Raw genomic sequence first — 21,043 nt, forward strand, 5'->3', positions numbered from 1 at the left:
TATAAGCAATTATAATAGGCAACCATAAGGCCATCAACCATGAGAAAAATCCCTAACGTTATAAAAGGCCCCGACATAGTAACATTATTTTCTTCACCCTCTCCCTTCTTCCCTATATCTTATACTCTATAATTCTAAAATACTAGTAATCTTCAATATTGAGACTTGAGAAGAAAAAATTACTTCAAAATTGTATTCTCTGCTTCTCAATGATACACAAAAGAACAACACAAGAATGCAAATTTCGCTATCCTTTCGAAATTGGAATTTGATCAAGAAAAAAAATGCATGTTCTATTTTTATCATACATGTGTAGTTTCAGTTTCAACCATGGTTCTAAATTTAGATTTTACTTTCCCAAAAAATTGCGGACGGAATAGAAGACACCTGTTTATTTTCTGCTCCTTGAGAACTGAGATTTGGATGAGATAAATGATTTACTTATTCTGAGATAAATGTCACAGTGCTAAATTCTTAGTTTCTGTGTAATGTTTTGTAGACGGAATCTGATTTTTTTGTTCGTTTTTTTTTTCTGTAAGCTTTGTCCTTCCACTTATGTATACATGTTAAAAATGTTTCACTTGTGGTCGATTACCCTTTAGTATCGTTTATACTTTTCACACAAATATAAATTATCCTAAAATTTTCAATTGCTTAAAAAACGGGACATCCCAACGCCTTTCTAGTTCAACATACATATTTACATACAATTTACCGGTAATTATTGTTACCTTCTAGATTACGCTACACTGACACTGTGAATTTCATTCAAATAATATTGGGTCAATTCTGGATTGATTTTAACGAGTTTGATACGACTAGAAGCAGAATTGTCATTAGTTTATTTGTTTATTTTTAATTTCTGTTGAAATAAATAGGATACTAAGATAGATCTAAGATTTCTGATTGGAGTCAGCTAATTTCTTTGAAATTTTGACATAGCACAGGAATACTTGTTTGGGTTCGTGATAGACCGCACAAAGTCATTAAAATGATGATTTCTCTTTCATGTGCCTATTTCCCGTTCTTGGAGTAGGGGAGATAACTTGCGTAACTAACGACGCACGTTTTGTATCCCGAATTCCGCTAGAGGCGTGCAATTACGTATACTTCGCCTTAACCTATAACAATGAACTTATCAATAGCTTTTGTAATAAAACATATGAAAATAGTGGAATTAACTATTTTTGGAGTGTAAATTACATACTTTTGATGGTTCTCTTGATTCGGTTGACGATTTTGACTTTTCCACTCTTTATACATTGTTTGATATGGGTTTTCTTTGTTATAATTCTTTAATAGATGTTCATTAAATCATATTGATTAGTTTATTGTTTTTTACTTAATTAGTACTTGTAGGTAATGAGCTATTAATTATGGTGTGTAATTCCTTGTCCCAGATGCTTATGTAGATGTTTTTTTCGTCTGTTGAACAACAAACTACAGAATGTAAAATACATATTTTTGTGTTTATGTGTTGTAGGTATATTCCGGAGCGAGTACTTGAGTATCGCTCGATTAAACCAACCAGTACTTGATAAGTAATTGTTCTCTGAGTTGACATCCCTAATTATAATATATCATTAAAACAACATCATCCGTATAGTTATAAACAAAAACCACTTGAATTAAAGTTTGTGTATAAGTTTCATAACATTTGGTCAAGGGAAACTAAATTAGAGAACAGAGACCAATTTGGGGACTTACGGACGGTTGTACAGATGGACAATGGTAAACCTTAATGCTCCCTCCGCTACGGCGGGGGCATAATAAAAATATAAAGAATACAGAAAAATGAACAAAAAAAATAGAATAGAGAATAATGAAGTGCTTAAATACAAAGAAAAGGAATAATGAGGTGCTAAAATACAAAGAATAGAGAATAATGAGGTGCTAAAATATAAAGAATAGAGAATAATGAGGTGCTAAAATATAAAGAATAGAGAATAATGAGGTGCTAAAATACAAAGAATAGAGAATAATGAGGTGCTAAAATACAAAGAATAGAGAATAATGAGGTGCTAAAATATAAAGAATAGAGAATAATGAGGTGCTAAAATACAAAGAATAGAGAATAATGAGGTGCTAAAATATAAAGAATAGAGAATAATGAGGTGCTAAAATATAAAGAATAGAGAATAATGAGGTGCTAAAATATAAAGAATAAAGAATAATTGACAAATGGTTTAACTAACAGGTGAAGATAGATGGATATAGTAGGTGCAATAAACAGTCAGAGCTCAGACATAAACAAGTCGTTTTTTGTTTTTGACTTACAGAAGTAAAAAAATGTATTTATTATAAAAATGTGTTTTTATTTTCAGACTTATCTAAGTCAGAAAATGACAGACTTGTTTAGGTCTATTTATGTTTATGAAAAGACTTAATTTTAATTGGTGGCCAAAGTGCACCACCTATGACATCATAAACCTGTCTGAGAGTTCACAAGGACCTGAGCTATCTATATTTAATTATCTAATTGAACATTTTTACTTAACATAAGATAATTTTCCTCATTTTGTGTGGTTATAGATGGTTGCATTGTAAAGTAAATAAACATTATCTCCATTTTTTTAGGCTCTCATGCATATTTTTCTTTAGAAGACAAAGCATTGTCTTTCAATGTTGTCATAATTTCATGTAGATGCTCGACCTTTTTATAAATATGTTTGGGTCTTGAAGTTGACCAATTTTGGTAACTTATCGACTTGTAGGAGTCAATATTTGCAACTTTTTAATTCAGGTCAAATATTTCTTGCTTAACACTAATTGACTTATTGAAGTCATAATTTGTCTTAAATTAAAGGGACACAAATCTTGAAACCTACAAATTTAGACCTCTATGAGTCAAAAGCAGATTTAGACTTATTTATGTCTGAGCTCTAACTGATAAATTGAAGAAGGAATTTATAATTATGGAAAGACATACTTTTTATAATATCTCTGCACTATCTTTTTGTAAACTTGAGGAATAACATGTTGAAAACATGCACCCCAATAAAACTAGAGACAAAATTATGTTTTCTAGAAGGATAAACAATTTCTGCTCCACTCTGACACCCATCCAACTGATCATGTGACAGTAAAAATCCAGTCAGAAAAAAGGGAGGGGTTCAGACAGAAAGCTTTTGCAAGCAGAGAAAACTAATCACCTAATTCACTGTGTGACATCATGAGATGACAATACCAATACTAAACATTACTTCTAAATATAGAAGTTCTAATTCAATTCAGTCAGAGTATGGATGTCACAATGTGTGTTGCATATTTATATATATCGATTTATCAATAAGAAAATTTACCATTGGCAAAGAGAGTTAATTTGATTAATATTTCAAAATATAAGATTGATTTTGACTTGCCAACTGATTTCTATTTTACTTACTTACCTGTACAATTTTTGCCTCTTCTCTTCTAGTTATAAATGCAAACAAGTAATCATTGAGCTTAAGCAGAAACTGTCTAGGGTCTACCTTCAGTAATGTTTCTTCCAAATCCAAGACAGGAATAAAACCAGGAAAAGAATGTCTCATCACCTTGAAATTCTCATTTTCCAAATCCTGAATTTCTAAGTAAAATGTCTCGTGACAAATGCCTTTGTGTGATGTGTCATAACTGAATATAATGTTGGTATTGTCAACAGAAAACACTGAAAATCCTAAAATATGTCAAACTGATTAAATATAAATGTATAATTGTGTAATGATAATTGTATAATTGCAGAGAAATGTTTTGCCAGGTTTGCAACGAAAAACAATAATATCAATAATGCAAATGTTGAAATTAAAATTCAACTGGTATAAACACATACTTTAACATGCAAACTATGCAAAAGTTTCAAAGTCAATAAACCATGATCAGGGGCAGGGCCATATAATTTGCATGCACATGAGACATACAAATGCTTTCAACTGCATACCAAATATCATTGGCTTACCATTAGTGGTTCACCTTAAAATAATAACACAATACTGTAAATTCAGAAATTATTGCGTGCATTTATTATTGCGATTTTGTCATTTTAGAAATGCGATTTTAATTTTTGTGATATTGATAAAAATCCTGTTTAATTCATATAAAAAATTTCAAAATGCGAGTTTAAATTATTGCGATTATTATCCTGTCGCATTTTTCGCAATAATAAAAACATCGCAATAATTTATGAATTTACAGTAATCAAAAACCTTAACATATAATTTATGCTAAAGTTTCAGAGTCAATAAACCATGGCTGAGGGGTGGGTCCATATAATCTCTATGGAAATGAAATGTGCCAATGCTACTGTGGATTCATTATCATTCGTTGGATACCAATTTTCGTGGATTTCGTTGTTATATGTTAACCATGAAATTAAAAGTTCAACGAATGGTAAATTTACTATAGGCTTGTATGCAGACATTGTCAAAAACTATGAAATTAAATATCCACGAACATGTAAGTTTTCCTTAATCCACGAAAATTGGTACCCACGAAAATAAATGAATCCACAGTAATACAAATGTCTACCAAATATAATTGACCTATCATTAGTGGTTCCCCTTACACTGACCTAATCACAAACTAATACATTGCTTGCCTAAGGCCTGCTTTTTCAACTTTGTTGAGGCAAGACAAAAACCCTATATTAGACAAAGGTACTACATGCACTTCCAATTCTGTAGTACATGCTAAATGGTTCTTCATGATTCAGAATTCTATTAATAAATGGTTATTTACCAGTAGATGATAATTACAACAATGTTTCAAATATCAATGGTTTGTCAATTATAAAAACTTTACATCTGAACAATGTAAAATTTAGTCAGAAAACAAGGAAGGATTCAGACAAAAAGCTTTTGCAAACAGAGAAAACTAATCACCAATTTCACTTTGTGACATCATTTATCATTATTGAACAAATTATATACTAATCACATAGCCTCCTGTATATTGTTGAAACAGAGATTTCATACTTCAAATTACTTTTTGATGGCAAACATTATGCTTTGCCTTTGTATTATTTGTGATATATATTGACAATTGAAATAAGAAAATTTGAAACAAGAATTAAAATAAGTACAAGTACAAATATGTTCAAATAAAGGTTTTTTAGCATATAGTTCAAATTCAGGAAGGGTTTACAAATTTCTTGCATTTAACACCACAGTATTCTACAGTTACTACTCCTCAATTTCAGTAATCAATGCATATATATGTTTACTGACAGGTAGTATTATGCTGAACATCAGTTAATTCTTATCACCTGTTAATCTGTAACAATCCATCAAGGTAGACAATTCACGATGATGACTTTTTACATCAGTTAATTCCTCTGTATCTCTCTCTGGAGTATCTTCTCCCAATGACACATTGTTTTCTGAAATCTATTTCAAAAACTGCTTGTTTATTGTTACATGTATGTTTAAACTTATGATGAAAGAAAAGAATTTTCGAATGTACCAGCATTTGACATCAACTTTTTAACAACTTGCCTAAACGACCATGAAATTACTAGCCAGAAATACAAAACCACTGTCAAAATTTTGTATGTCCCTTTTTATACACCAGTTATAAACCTAATTGTGCCATAATATTCTTTTATTTAATAACATTATTAAATCAACTTGTAATATTATTCTAAATTATTCTTTTCATATTTTTGTTGTTGTTTTGGTTTAATTATTTTCAGCTTACTGTTTTATTGCATTATTCTGCCACAAAACTTCCTCCGTGTCAGCTGCGGGGTGATATTCAATCACAGGGTCTCTGGAATGTTAATTGAGAGTACTGTTTGCTCCCACTTGGATTGATCTGAGATCTATACTGATGCAACTCTCATATATTTTTACCCACAGAAACCCTTTCCTTAAATAAAGTAAGTAGTGCTGGACATTGAGAAAGCTCATAAATAAATATATTGGGGTTAACATTTATTCAGATATATATTTAAATCTTCCTTAATTTCACTTTCTTTCAAAAGAAAAAAAGGGGTCAGAATATAACTCATCTTACACAGATTCCAAAAATATTTAGTTTATAGTTCATTTCTTTGAAATAATGAATATGCCCAGCTATTAAGGTTTTAAAAAGGCATTTCCTGTGTCAACTGAAAGACTACATTTCACTGATTTAAAAAATATACACATTCAACCATTCCAAATTGGTGTGCTTCACATTGTCATAAATTAATGTCAGCTTCTGTTTTTGAATGTGTTCTTGTTTAGAGAAAACGTTTTTCTTTTCTTTTCTGAAATTATATTCATTATTTTTTAATTTTCTGATACTTTTATTTGGGCACATTGGGTTTCAGTGAGTTTCATCATTATTAATAATATCGATACAGAATGTGACCTAACAGGGAATAGACTCCTCTCTGGGGGTCACAAATAAGGGAGTGTAAAAGGATGTAACATAAGCATGATAAGATGGTTAAAGAAACCAATAATTCAATAGATGGAGAAGGTTATGTTTGGATTTCCTCAATTAAACTGACACACAATACCATTAATTTTAAATCAATGTATCTACTCTCTGTCTCTCTTTCTACTCTCTGTCTTTCCATCTACTCTCTGTCTCTCTATCTACTCTCGTCCCTTTATCTACTCTCTGTCTCTCTTTCTACTATCTGTCTCTCTATCTACTCTCTGTCTCTCTTTCTAATGAGTTAAATTATTTCTGTCAGGTACAAGTAAATTGATACTCTTGACTTCATCATCATCTAAAGTACAAAGCAACAGATATCCATTAATGACCATGTTCCAAGGGTTACACCTAAAATGTTGATGTTTATATACGTGTTGCTTTGTTGAACTTTTATTGAATGGTCATTTTGAACCCATACTTTCTGAAATTGTATAATGTGATAGTTAAACCAATTACTTTTATCAAATAAATAACTTATAATAAAATATCAGTCAGCATCAAGTAAATGAATCAGTTATCATTTTGGTATATTATACATGTATGTATAAGCTGATGATGTGATATCAAAAACATAGACATCATACAGTAACATAGGAAATAATGTGAATAAAACTAATCCTGTTATCCAGATTAAAGCAAAAGAAATGTATAATAATAAATGTATGAATTTTGACTATCAGCTAGCACTTATCCAACAATATGTGATCCTATAGCAACCTGGCAACATATTCATCAATCTGAATTTTATAACTCTTTCAAGCCAATAGAATATCAGCAACACCAAAAGGCAAACCAATCAGAACTAACTGCTGTTTCGTAATAATTTCAATTGAAAGTAAAAGATTCGCATCAGGCCCAAGACCACAATTAATGATCCCGCTTTTCGTTGTCCACGAATATAGTTCCTTTTAATTAGAGTGTATTTTTTCTTAATTTTTTTTCTTTCCCTTCCTCACTCATTTCTTAGTTTTTTTTGGGGTGGAAATAACAGAAGAGAGGTGAAATAAACTTTTGGATGTTGTATTTTAACTGATTTTGATATGGAAAGAGTGATTAGGCCAGGTGCAAAAAGGTGATATTTACAGTTTTCGGAATATTTCTTGACTTGTCCATAGGGGTATGGATGTGTATTGCCTAAATTTGTAAGAGTGATTGGTTCAATCTTTCTGAATTTTGGATATATTTTTGGACTAGTACTATACATTACACACACAAAAGATTTGACAAAAATGCATGGTTCAATTTTTTTAATGAAACAAAACGTTATAAAGAACTAATAGGGGAATTTAATTGTGGTCTGTGGCCATCATGATACAAAGCAATAATTTCTATGTATTTCCTGTTAATAAGGGAGATAATTGTATACTTCAACTATTACTTCCGGTGTCATATATGATAAATTAAATTACACCAATTCAAAAAATGTATGGTTTCTATATATATTTTTGTCTGAAATAAGGGAGGTAATTTGCTACTTCCAGTTTAGAAAATGTCACTTTCAGTTTAAAATGATAGGTTACTTTACAATGATTCCAAAAATATATGATTTCTAAAACTAAGTGCAAAAATAGCTACTTCTGGAAACATTTTTCATGGTCATATGTTTGCCATCTTCGCTAGCCAAGGGTTACAATCCACTTCCCTCCTCTACACCCTTGGCAGATTAAGCCAACATTTGTGATAACAATGTTGCGCCATCTATCGGTAGATTAAAGTCATGCCTATTCCAAATACATTATTCTTGACCAATGGTAGCACTTGAACTCTTCAATTTGGAGGTAAAAACACGGTAGCGTCTAGATTCTACACACTTGGTAAAGCAGGAAACGAAAATATACGTTGACATTCATGCATTTGTGCAAGAAACATACACAGGAACTTCTATTAGTTGATTAAACACATTCAAATTGTCACTAAATATAGTCGTATGTTTAGGGATGTAAAGATCTGTTGCACAATAAGCACGTGGCAATTGTTAACATACACTTTCTACAGACTATTACCGAGGGGGCGGGCCAAATAATCTCCATGGAAATGAGATGTGCCTATGCTAATATAACAGCATACTAAATATCATTGACCTACCACTAGTGGTTCCCAACAAAACTGACCTAATCACAAACTAATGCATTGTTGATGCCGCCAACACCGGAAACAGCATTCCTATGCCTCACTTTGTGACTCCCTCAAGGCGAGACAAAAACCCTTAGTATGGCTTTATCATATATATACCAGTAGGAATTTATAGCAAAGGTTAATATCTAGAGCGTCAAATGGCAGCTTCCATATAAGAAAGTAAAATACTCCCATAAACATGTTTGGCATTAATCATGTTAATCAACACTAATGAATTTCTGTATTGGAATACAATGTACATGTTATCCTCATACATGCTCATATTAATAAAGACTTTTTTTACAAAAATGAATTTATTTGCATCTTATTTTTTAAATAAACGACATGTAAAATGCAATGTTGTTATCATAAGAAAATGGACAGACATTTTGACAGAAAAATTTTATAGAAACATGAACAATCCTGATATCTTCAATATTTTCAAAGTTTCAATGTATATTTTGCTTAAAAAAGAAAGGCAAATTGATATAAAATATTTTGTATACAGTATTATCTGTACCAATAAAGAGGGAATCATAATAGTTTTCAAAAAAGATCATCTTGGAATTGCTAACATAAGATTTGACAGATATAATTGATAAAACTATTGATTTAATAAAGTTAATTGAAAGATTCAACATATATTTTTTTAATGTACAATATGAAATACAGTATTAACAGGCTTATCATGCTTATATAGAACATTGTGATACGACCACAGAGGTCCAACCCTAAACAGTTGGGGCAAAAATGGACACAATATTCGCGCTTGAAACAGGTCTGAATTTGGAGTGTAATTAAATATTTGACACATAAAAGGTTTCTGACACAGAATAACTGTAGTCAAAGAACTTAGAATTGGTTATATGATTTGAATTTATATTCAATTTTTCGCTTTTGTGCAATACACTTTGCTGTTGCAAATTGACCCCCCTACCCCCCCGCCCCAACAAAATTAAAAAAAATTACGCCCTTTTTTATTTTTTGTGCAATACACTATGCTGTTGAGTAATAACCCCCCCCCCCCACACACACACACACACACTTTTTTTTTGCCAAAAAAATAATATTTGAAGGATTTTTCTTTTTAATTTCTGAAATCTGAAATGAGAAAAAAATTGACCCTCCACTTTAACCTCCCCCCTCCTTTTCCCCCCCAAAAAGTTCTTACCTCAAGATATGGTCATAATCTCAATTCAAATTTCCAATGGAGTTTGCAACCATAATTACCCATTTAATTTTACCATAGTGCTAACTTAATCTATTTTATACATGTAATAGAATAGTAAATATGGTGTCAAATCTTTCATATGGATTTTTTTGTAAAAAAAAAAAAGATGCAACATTTGCAGATATTTTTACTGGTCTTCCTTTATAAATATGCATTTCTTTAAACATAATTTAAAAGCAGTGTAAGGGAGGTAAACCAAAACATTGTGTTTGGATTACCTCCCTTACACTGCTTTTAAATTGTCTTAAGTAATTGTCCATTAATCATTTAAAAGCAGTGTAAGGGAGGTAATTCAATTGATGAGTTTGCTTTAAATTATGTTTTGTACAAAAGTTATTGTCCATCAACCAGGACCAGGGGTTCAAATTAGCGGTGGTCCGAGGTCCGTGACCTTCCACTATTGCAATTGGACTTTCGTTTTGGTTACTAGCTACGCCCGACGGACCTTCGATTTGAAAGAAATTAAAAATTAACTTTGCTGACCTTTTTTAACTATCAGTATCGTCATTTTAAAGTCATATTATTATTGTATATCCCTCGAGAGCTTACTTCAAATCATTTCAACTGTCGGCAAATTAAGTTTGTTAATTTATAAGAACGTAATGAAAGATGCCTTAAGTAAATTTGTAATCCATGTATTGCATTAAAAACGTCATATTCCCTTCCAAATAGCGTCTCAAACATCGTTTATTTTTGTAATTTTTCTCTTCGGCCATTGAAATATTTGTACATGATTCATCGGAAATGGGCCAGATATGAATGAAATCCTGATTCTTACGACAATGACTACGGACGCATGAATGACGCAGCTGGCAGAAGAGAAGGGTGGACAGCTTTTGAGGGAGGTGGGAGACAACAAATAGGTGGGGGAGAAAAAAAGATTCTTAAAGTGGGAGGTGGGAGATAGGGGGTGGGAAGTGGGAGAAGGGTACCCCCTGTCCACCCATTCAGAAGAATATTGATCCCAAAAGCAACAAGAGTGCACACGCTGAAATGTCTCGCCTTCTTTACTAATCATTGATATTATGTTGATAGTCCTAAATATAAAGCTTTATTACAACTGTCACATAAACTTAACATTAACCAAGAAAACTAAACATTGACCAATGAACCATGAAAATGAGGTCAAGGTCAGATGAACCATGTCAGGCAGACATGTGCAGCTAACAATTCTTCCATACAACAAATATAGTTAATTGCTAATAGTTTAAGAAAAAGAGACCAAAACACAAAAACTTAACACTGAGCAATGAACCGTGAAAATGGGGTCAAGGTCAAATAAAACCTGCGCGACTGACATATAGATCATAAAATATTTCCATACACCAAATATAGTTGACCTATTGCATAAAGTATTAGAAAAAAAGACCAAAACTCAAAAATTTAACTTTGACCACTGAACCATGAAAATGAGGTCAAGGTCAGATGACACCTGCCAGCTAGACATGTCCACGTTACAATCATTCCATACACTAAATATAGTAGACCTACTGCATACAGTATAAGAAAAACAGACCAAAACACAAAAACTTACCGTTCCTACTCGCTTATTAGTCAGAAAATTGGGAGTAAAATTCATAATCCAGAGAGGGGGACCGACTAATAGACGAGATCTAGCGACCAGAGGAAAAATCCAAGCTTGAGAAAAGTGGTCAGGAGTGAATTTCCTACGTTTTTGATTGCCAAACCTACATAAATCAATAAATAAAAAGTTTTTGTTGAAAATAAATGACTACAATACTGTCTTTGTGTTTTATTTGTTCTTTGGTAAACATTTTCTGCAAATTCGTGTTGAAATTCTACTGTTTCCGGTTTGTGTATTGATTTTCATGGTCACATGGTTTTCCTATAAACCCAAAAGAAGAGCCAAGAACCAAAAATGAAAAGGAGATAACAATGTACCAAATATGTGAAAGGATGTTTTCAGCGGAGTTATTGTGTCATTATTGTGATATCATGATATCAATTTAATGCTCATAAATCATATAATAATCAAAAAATAATTTTAAGATTCATTCCCAAAATCAAAATATTATTCATTAAAGTGTCTCAGGTAAACAAAAATTACAAAATTGATTGACAAGCCAATATAATCCATTGATAACCCCAATTAAGAGACAAAGAGTTGTATTTACTAAAGTTGTGAAAACTATCAGTGATAGGTAAACAGATGACACTAATGAGTTGCAGTTAGTTATTTTAATATATTGATTAGCTTCACTTAATTTTTTTAATCCTTTAATCATCACAATATGATAAGAATTATGAAGTGTACATGCTCATTTAACACCGAGTTATGTATGCTGTGAAAAATATTTTCATCAAGTGTTGATTGACTTTAAATTTTTCAGGTTCATATTGGTTTATATTCGCTTTTCTCAAACAATAGGTTGTTAGTCATACCCTACAAAATCATTGATGCATTACGTAAACAACACATGGCTAATCAAACATTTGAACAGTGAACAAAACAAGAGAAATGAATACATCTTTATTATTAACAGCAATATAAATTATCATGATGAGCATCAACTAAATTCAAACCAAACAAACATTAATGCAGAAATGAATATTATTCCTGGATTTGCATTGGTTTTACCGGCGTTCAGTTACTGTCAGCTGAAAAAAAAAATGCCCAAATTTTGTCCGACTTATACGAGGGTCAAGACTAAATCCTTAGAATTTGGAGCTGAAAAGGGCACCCGACTTATAGTAGGATCGACTATTAGGCGAGTTTCTACGGTAACTATAACCATTGAACCATGAAAATGAGGTCAAGGTCAGATGACACCTGCCAGTTGGACATGTACACCATACAGTCCTTCCATACACCGAATATACTAGACCTACTGCTTATAGTATCTGAGATATGGACTTGACCACCAAAACTTAACCTTGTTCACTGATCCATGAAATGAGGTCGAGGTCAAGTGAAAACTGTTTGACGGGCATGAGGACCTTGCAAGGTACGCACATACCAAATATAGGTATCCTATTACTTATAATAAGAGAGAATTTAACATTACAAAAACTTTTTTTTCAAGTAGTCAGTGAACCATGAAAATGAGGTCAAGGACATTGGACATGTGACTGACGGAAACTTCGTAACATGAGGCATCTATATACAAAGTATGAAGCATCCAGGTCTTCCACCTTCTAAAATATAAAGCTTTTAAGAAGTTAGCTAACGCCGCCGCCGGATCACTTTCCCTATGTCGAGCTTTCTGCGACAAAAGTCGCAGGCTCGACAAAAATTACGCTTTCCATGCGCATTTAATACTTGATCTACTTGAATAATGTATATATTCATGTATATGCATTGTTTCAATTTATTAATTAAAGTTGCTCAACTCTGGGACTATTATTATACTAATATCATTATATTATGTCCTAGCTTAATTTTGTTAAATTTATATATTTTTTTAATGAGAAACACTGAATTTCATAAACATGATAACAGAGTAGTTTTTCAATTGAATTTTAATTGATATAACAACTTTTTTTCCTTTTTGGTATAAAAAAGTTCTTTTTTATCAGTGCTAGATATTTAAATGATTTAGTTGGTAGTTTCTAACAAGACAACTAATATAATCATTGTGCAACTAGATATGATAAACTTAAACAGCTTTGAATTGGAACTGTTACTTTAATTGTATACTCGGGTTACGGTATAAATTCAACAACAATATAAAGAAAGATACATATATAGCCCTTTATGTTATAGTTTAAACCAAACATTGTAGCGCTGCGACCAACTTTGAACACTCCTCCTTCTATGTAGCAACATTCCAGCAGCGCCTGCATACAGAGTATATATCTCCCAATTGATATGATATTCCCGGGCTTGTATTTCCTATCATGATTTCCTTGATAAAGGATTGCTGCTAACAAAAAAGCTATTAAACCAAGAGTTCCAAATGGTGAAGTTGAAATCATCCCTTTGTAAATTTTACGGACGGCATCATGAGTTGGTTGACCGTTATGGAATAACCGTTTCACAGATGATATCGGATATGTTCCTTATGTCGTAACTACAGTACCATTCCCTTTTCACGAATGTGACCTACCGAATTAGACTATTTACCGGATTTGTAATAACATAAGCAACACGTCGGGTGCCACATGTGGAGCAGGATCTGCTTACCCTTCTGGAGCACCTGAGATCACCCCCAGTTTTTGGTGGGGTTCGTGTTGCTAAGTCTTTAGTTTTCTATGTTGTGTCATCTGTACTATTATTTGTCTGTTTGTCTTTTTTATTTTTGGCCATGGCGTTGTCAGTTTGTTTTCGATCTATGAGTTTGACTGTCCCTCTGGTATCTTTCGTCCCTCTTTTCAAATCTCACCACTTCTCCCTATGATTTTCAAAAAGAGAAGTTACTTCTCACTATGATTCTGAAGAGTGTGAGCCCTGAGATTATGGTATAATTGTGAATGATTGAGACAACACAACCACCCACAGTGACACCCTCCCCAATACAAAAAAAAAGATTATTGGAATTCATAATATATATACAAGACAAATACATTTATTATCATGGACATGCTATACCACAATGACACTGACAGTATAGTGCTTTATGTATATGGTTGCCTGGCAATATATTTGTAAACTTAACAAAACATTACATGCAGTTCTTTAAATATGATGAAACAAGATCAGTATAACCTAACACCAAAAGCACATTAATTTTGTATCTTAGTTACTGAGTTATAAAATATTTCATGTAAAAGTAGGACCTAGGATTAAGGTTGTGGACCTTTCAGTTTGGAGTGTCAAAGGTCCTGGACCTTCCAGTACCAAATGTTGATTTGAACCCCTGAGGACACCCTTGTTTTTCCCCCTTTTTTGCCCCTAATTCCTAAATGGTTTGAGCCATAACCCCCAATGCAAATCCCTTTGTGGTATGGAAACTTGTGGTATAATTTCAGAGAGATCCATACACCGTTCCACAAGTTATTGTCTGGAAACTAGAAAAATGCTTATTTGGGCCCTTTTTGGCCCCTAATTCCCAACTGTTAGGACCATAACCCCCAAAATCAATCCCAACCTTCCTTTTGTGGTTATCAACCTTGTGTTTAAATTTCATAGATTTCTATTTAATTATATATGTTATTGTCCGGAAACCAACTGTCTTCGGACGACGACGACAACGTGATACCAATATACTTGCGGTCGTATAAAAAGGGATGTCTAAATAATCAGACTACACTAACAAAAATCATTATACCAGTGACAATATAAAGCATTATAACACATAAACCTTATGTCAAAAAATGGGTGCTATTTCTGTCAAACATTTAGCATTTATAATCAACTTTATTTTAACCATTTCTACTTTAAGAATCATATTCAATAATTATTTTTATAACTTCATTTAACATTCTAATTCATTCATCATAACTCATTCATAATTATATCTCAAAACAAAAAAACATCTCAGATGACACTGGGACCATTAAACTACATGTAGTATAATAGTTCTAGGATGACAGAAGAAAAAAATAATACTCAGAACAAAATCAAAAGGTCTTTCCATGGAAAGGTTGACAGGCCTAATTAATAATATCAAGAGGCATTTACCATAGTTTCTACAGTCTGTAACTGAATTTTGAGAGCATCTCTTTGTCTTCTTAACTTCACTAATCTTTGTACTGTTAGTTGTGTGTTATCCTGGACTGATGTGTTTCTACTCTGATTGTTGGCTTCTAATACTTCTAGGAAGTCCATTTCTACAATGAAAATGATAAACATGATAAAAGTAAAACAGATGTATCCATGTTTATGATGTTACAAAAGATTACACATGAGTCATCATATCTGAGGAAAAAACACTCAAACAAAAATGACCAGTAATCAGCATGATCAGGATAAAAGTATGTTGGAGTTTCATACAATTACGTCCATATTGAACAAATGTTGAATATGATGGCTACAACACACAATTGTCACTCTAATTGGAACCAATTGTGCACTCCTTATTCCTTGTCTGCATAAGATTAGGTATATATATGAGTGACTGGTTGTTGCAACTTTACCTGTATGATGTGTATATGTATATATATAAAAGAAACTTGCATATCATGAGTTTTTTTGTTTTCATGCATATCATGCATTTGTCAGTCATGAGGATTTTTGTATTTAACAAATTATACTGAACAGTTTTTCTTATTCATGTTATTTCTGCATGGACAATACATATTGTCTGTGGTCACAACTCCTCCTACAGTTTCAATCTACAATTTTGTTTTATTTCCCATAACCATGATAACGTAGATTCGTTTATTTCTGCAGGTAACAATCTTCGTGGATTGAGGTAAAATGATGTTTTTGTGGCTATTTGATTCCATGGTTTTGCTACAGTCTGCATACAAGCCTATAGAAAATGTGTGTACTTTACTGAACATTAAAATTTGTGGATCGTCTTTATATGTTTATCCATTATATCCATGAAAATTGGTATCCAATGAATAATAATAAATCCACAGTAACTGTTGAACACAATTCAGAGATTATCCTATGCATATCTGTGATATCATGATGCTTTATTGTCTTTAACATGTTTAACAGTTTTTTTCTAGGATAAATATAATAATGTTTCCTGCAAACACAATTTTTTTATTCAGACTTCAAATAGCATAACGATGTGTACTTCATGTAAAATAAAATTGAGAATGGAAATGGGGAATGTGTCAATGTACTTATTTAAAAAGTTTGGAACAGAACATTCTGTTAAAATCAAACACTTGTGATAAATGTTAATATCCAAATCAAAGAAATCACTGTCTCTTTAGGAATGTTAGGCATGGACCCCCTTTTTTTATTTCCCTTTAACATTTTAACCAGTTTTAACTTAATCAATGTGTTCTTGCTCGTATCCAAACATTAATACAATATCAGTAGATTATATATGCTGCCCCTCTATTCTTATTTTCCACTGTGGCAGTTTACCATACATACATTGAAAGCAGGCAAGCACTTCAAAGCAGGAAATATCTTAATGAACCAAATGCCATATCCACAAGTAAAAACAAATTGACAGATATATATACTATAAGTTATCTACGTTCATATCCATATGTACGGATATGAACGTAGATAACAAATTTATCCCCAGTCTTAAATTTGACATATTTTTAACTGGGTGTAGGGTTCTACCAAAGGTAGAACCCTACACCCAGTTAAAATTTTAAATATGTCAAATTCCCAAGTTTCAATAAAACTTTTTTAAATAATGAAAAAAACGTTTCTTTCACGTTACAATTTGAGGTCAAATTTCCCTAAAAATCGACAGATTCGGACTAAGACCGGGGATAAATTTGTTAAAAAAATATAACTTCAATAGTTGTAGTGTTAGTTTGTCACGTAAGGGGAATCTAAGAGATAGACATAAGACATGTGTTTAAGAGTGTGTAGATGTTATATTATTTTTTACACACAATGTATTTTCATTTGTCGGCAATCTAACTCAGCAATTTTTGTATACCGTATGGGATAATGATTCAATTTATTATAAAGTCACTAGAAATAAGTATATTATACAAACAAGTCTAAGCAAGTGACAACCATACAATATATATGCCCACTGGATCTCGGTGTGTTTGAGATACAGGATAATACAAATATTTATCATAAAATTGAGAATGGAAATGGGGAATGTGTCAAAGAGACAACAACCCGACCATAGAACAGACAACAACAGAAGGTCACTAACAGGTCTTCAATGCAGCGAGAAATTCCTGCACCCGAAGGCGTCCTTCAGCTGGCCCCTAAACAAATATATATACTAGTTCAGTGATAATGAACGCCATACTAAACTCCAAATTGTACACAAGAAACTAAAATTAAAAATAATACAAGACTAACAAAGGCTAGAGGCTCCTGACTTGGGACAGGCGCAAAAATGCGGCGGGGTTAAACATGTTTATGAGATCTCAACCCTCCCCCTATACCTTTAGCCAATGTAGAAAAGTAAACGCATAACAATACGCACATTAAAATTCAGTTCAAGAGAAGTCCGAGTCTGATGTCAGAAGATGTAACCAAAGAAAATAAACAAAATGACAATAATACATAAATAACAACAGACTACTAGCAGTTAACTGACATGCCAGCTCCAGACTTCAATTAAACTGATTGAAAGATTATGTCTTCATCATATGAATATCAGGCACAATCCTTCCCGTTAGGGGTTTAGTATCATACCATCATAACATCTATGAGAAGAACATAACCCGTGTCATGCCAACAACTGGTTTTTAAATAAATGTGTTTAGTGCCGATGCAAAGACCCTATAAGTGAATCAATATTAACGCCAAAATATGCAATCTTTAATGACCTGACAACAGTATCGTAACTATATCCCTTCTTAATAAGTCTATTTAAAGGTTTTGTTAGCTTCAGAGGTGAATACTGACATTTTTGTGCTTTATAAAGAATATTTCCATAAAAAATTGGATGTGAAATACCTGAACGTATAAGAAGTCTGCATGTTGAGCTATATTTACTAATGATGTCCTTATACCGATGATAAAATTTAGTAAATGTTTTGACTAGTTTGTGATATCGAAAACCCTGGTGTAATAATTTTTCAGTAATACATAAATTTCTCTTGTTAAAATCTAAAACATTGTTACATACACGAGCGAATCGTACAAGTTGAGATATATAAACACCGTAAGATGGTGACAAGGGAACGTCACCATCTAAAAATGGATAATTAAAGATAGGAAATGAAAAATCATCTCTTTTATCATATATTTTAGTATTAAGCTTTCCATTAATGATATAGATATCAAGATCGAGGAAAGGGCAGTGGTCATTGTTAGTATTAGCTTTATTTAAAGTAAGTTCAACAGGATAAATTTCTATAGTATACATACTGAAGTCGTCATTACTGAGAGCCAAAATATCATCCAAATATCTAAAAGTATTATTAAATTTGTGTATCAGATGTTGTTTCGATGGGTCTTTGCTGATTTTTGTCATAAATTGTAACTCATAGCAATACAAAAAAATTCGTAAGGGTTCCGCGGAACCCAGTGTCTCGCCTACTTTTGGTGTTAATCGCAGGCTCAACAAAAATGAAGAAAAAAATTAATAAAAATATTCCCCTCTATACTATGTTTTGATTGTAAGTAGCTTCTGTCCAAGTTTGGTAAAAATCCAGGATAAATTATGAATCTAATAAATGTTTTAAAAACTTAAACTGCAGAATGTATGTAATGTTGACTGGAAGAAAAACTAAGTCCATTTATAAGTAAAATACAGAAAAAATGGAACAAAATTTTATCAAAATTTCCTTCTAGATACTATCTTATGATCATAAACAAGCTTCTTTCCAAGTTTGGTATAAATCCAGGATAGTTTAAGAAAGTTATTGAAATTTCAAAAACTTTAACCACAGAGTGAATGTAATGTTTCCTGGCAGAAAAACTAAGTCCATTTATAAGTAAAATACGGAAAAATGGAATTTTTTTTTTACAAAATTTACTTCTGGATACTATCTTATGATCATAAACAAGCTTCTTTCCAAGTTTGGTAGAAATCTAGGATAGTTGAAGAAAGTTATTGAAATTTTAAAAACTTTAACCACAGAGTGAATGTAATGTTAACTGGCAGAAAAACTAAGTCCACTTATAAGTAAAATACGGAAAAAATGGAATTTTTTTTTTACAAAATTTACTTTTGAATATAATCTTATGATCATAAACAAGCTTCTGTCCAAGTTTGGTAGAAATCCAGGATAGTTTAAGAAAGTTATTAAAATTTCAAAAACTTTAACCACAGAGTGAATATTTGTGGACGCCGCCGACGACGACGACGCCGACGGAATGTAGGATCGCTATGTCTCGCTTTTTCGACAAAAGTCGAAGGCTCGACAAAAAGGTCCGCAATAAGTGGTGCACAATTAGTCCCCATTGGAATTCCGATAACCTGACGATATACGGAATCTCCAAAGCGAACAAAAATGTTATCTAGTAAAAATTCCAGGCATATATAGTAACAAAGCATGTCCAATTGACATAGTTTTTTTTGTTTATTGCTACTAAAAAATGACCTAAAAGAGTTTGAACATATATATTCACATTCTGACTTTTTAAATGCCCATTTAATTAGGTGTGTGAATTTTTTCTTAATGAGAATGTGAGGCAATGTGGTATATAGGGTAGAAAAATCAAAACTTTGAACAGATTCAAAATCACCAATATATGCATGTAATTTATCAAGTACTTCCAAAGAGTTCTTGACACTCCAAAAGTAATTAATTCCACTATTTTTCGAAGGCCTTATTTGAACAATTTATTATCAGGTTTTTGATTGTACCAAGTGTACTGGTAAGAAGAATAGACAATTTAGTAGTGGAACAATGGCTTGAAGACGAAATGAATCTATATTTGTAAGGTGTTTTGTGTAGCTTCGGAAGCCATGTTTATATAAGTCTGAAAATTAAACCCAACAGGTATATATACAGGATTATTATCCATGTTATCCGGAATTATTGGATCTTATAAAATGCTAAAAAAAAAATCAAACTACACAACAAAAACAAATTAAATAAGTACATATATATAGTCTTTAGCTAATTGTTTATTCAATTTTCTCATTCCAAAATAGAAAATGTTATAAATAGACTATTACATGATATTATCCATTTCGGACCTAGTACCTATATTATGACCTTGGGCTAAAGCACTTGGTCCAATATGGGAGTCTCCAGCTGATACTAGGGACATGTAATAATCTAATATTCCCAGAGCTAACATGCAAGTAGTCTAACTGATAATTTGTTGGCAAATGGACCTGGATCCATCTGGCAATATGACATTTATCTAAAATAATAAATGTGAGTTGTATGATGTCCATATCTAGTAAGTTGTAACTTTAATATCTACAGATAGGCTAAAATATTCTCATACTTTTAAAATCTAAAAAAATTTGTATGGGTTCCAAGGAACCCAGTGTCTCGCCTACTTTTTCTGTTAATCGCAGGCTCAACAAAAATGAGGAAGTAAATCAATAAAAATATTCCTCTTGATACTATCTTTTGATTGTTAGAAGCAAAAAATCTGTCCAAGTTTGGTAAAAATCCAGGATAGTTCATGAATCTAATAAATGTTTAAAAACAATGAAAAACTTAACTGCAGACTGAATGTAATGTTAACTGGAAGAAAACAAAATTTCCTTCTAGATACTAGCATTTGATCGTAAACAAGCTTCTATCCAAGTTTGGTACAAATCCAAAATAGTATAAGAAAGTTATTAAAATTTCAAAAACTTTAACCACAGAGTGCAT

General features: G+C 32.0%; 1 protein-coding gene and 1 long non-coding RNA gene across 3 annotated transcripts in view; one reads left to right on the forward strand and one right to left on the reverse strand.

The window, feature by feature from the left end:
• Positions 1-21,043, reverse strand: part of LOC127726078 (centromere protein O-like) — a 32,821-nt gene that overhangs the window by 11,052 nt on the left and 726 nt on the right. Inside the window, exons 1-4 of one of the 2 annotated variants that reach the window (XM_052233417.1) lie at positions 18,630-18,838; positions 15,330-15,478; positions 5,243-5,363; positions 3,390-3,658 (exon numbers count right to left, since the gene is read on the reverse strand). In XM_052233417.1, the coding sequence (XP_052089377.1) occupies positions 3,390-3,658; positions 5,243-5,363; positions 15,330-15,478; positions 18,630-18,735 (645 nt within the window). In that variant the 5' untranslated portion in view covers positions 18,736-18,838. Of the gene's footprint in view, positions 1-3,389; positions 3,659-5,242; positions 5,364-15,329; positions 15,479-18,629; positions 18,839-21,043 lie in introns of those variants that run through there. The other variant, XM_052233415.1, reaches the window with a different exon arrangement.
• LOC127726083 (uncharacterized) lies at positions 1,810-2,169 on the forward strand. The gene is made up of 3 exons (XR_007993320.1): positions 1,810-1,954; positions 2,019-2,050; positions 2,083-2,169. It is a non-coding gene; the product is annotated as an uncharacterized LOC127726083 (long non-coding RNA).

Source organism: Mytilus californianus, unplaced genomic scaffold (genome assembly GCF_021869535.1).
Source record: "Mytilus californianus isolate M0D057914Y unplaced genomic scaffold, xbMytCali1.0.p SCAF_16, whole genome shotgun sequence".
Taxonomy (NCBI): domain Eukaryota; kingdom Metazoa; phylum Mollusca; class Bivalvia; order Mytilida; family Mytilidae; genus Mytilus; species Mytilus californianus.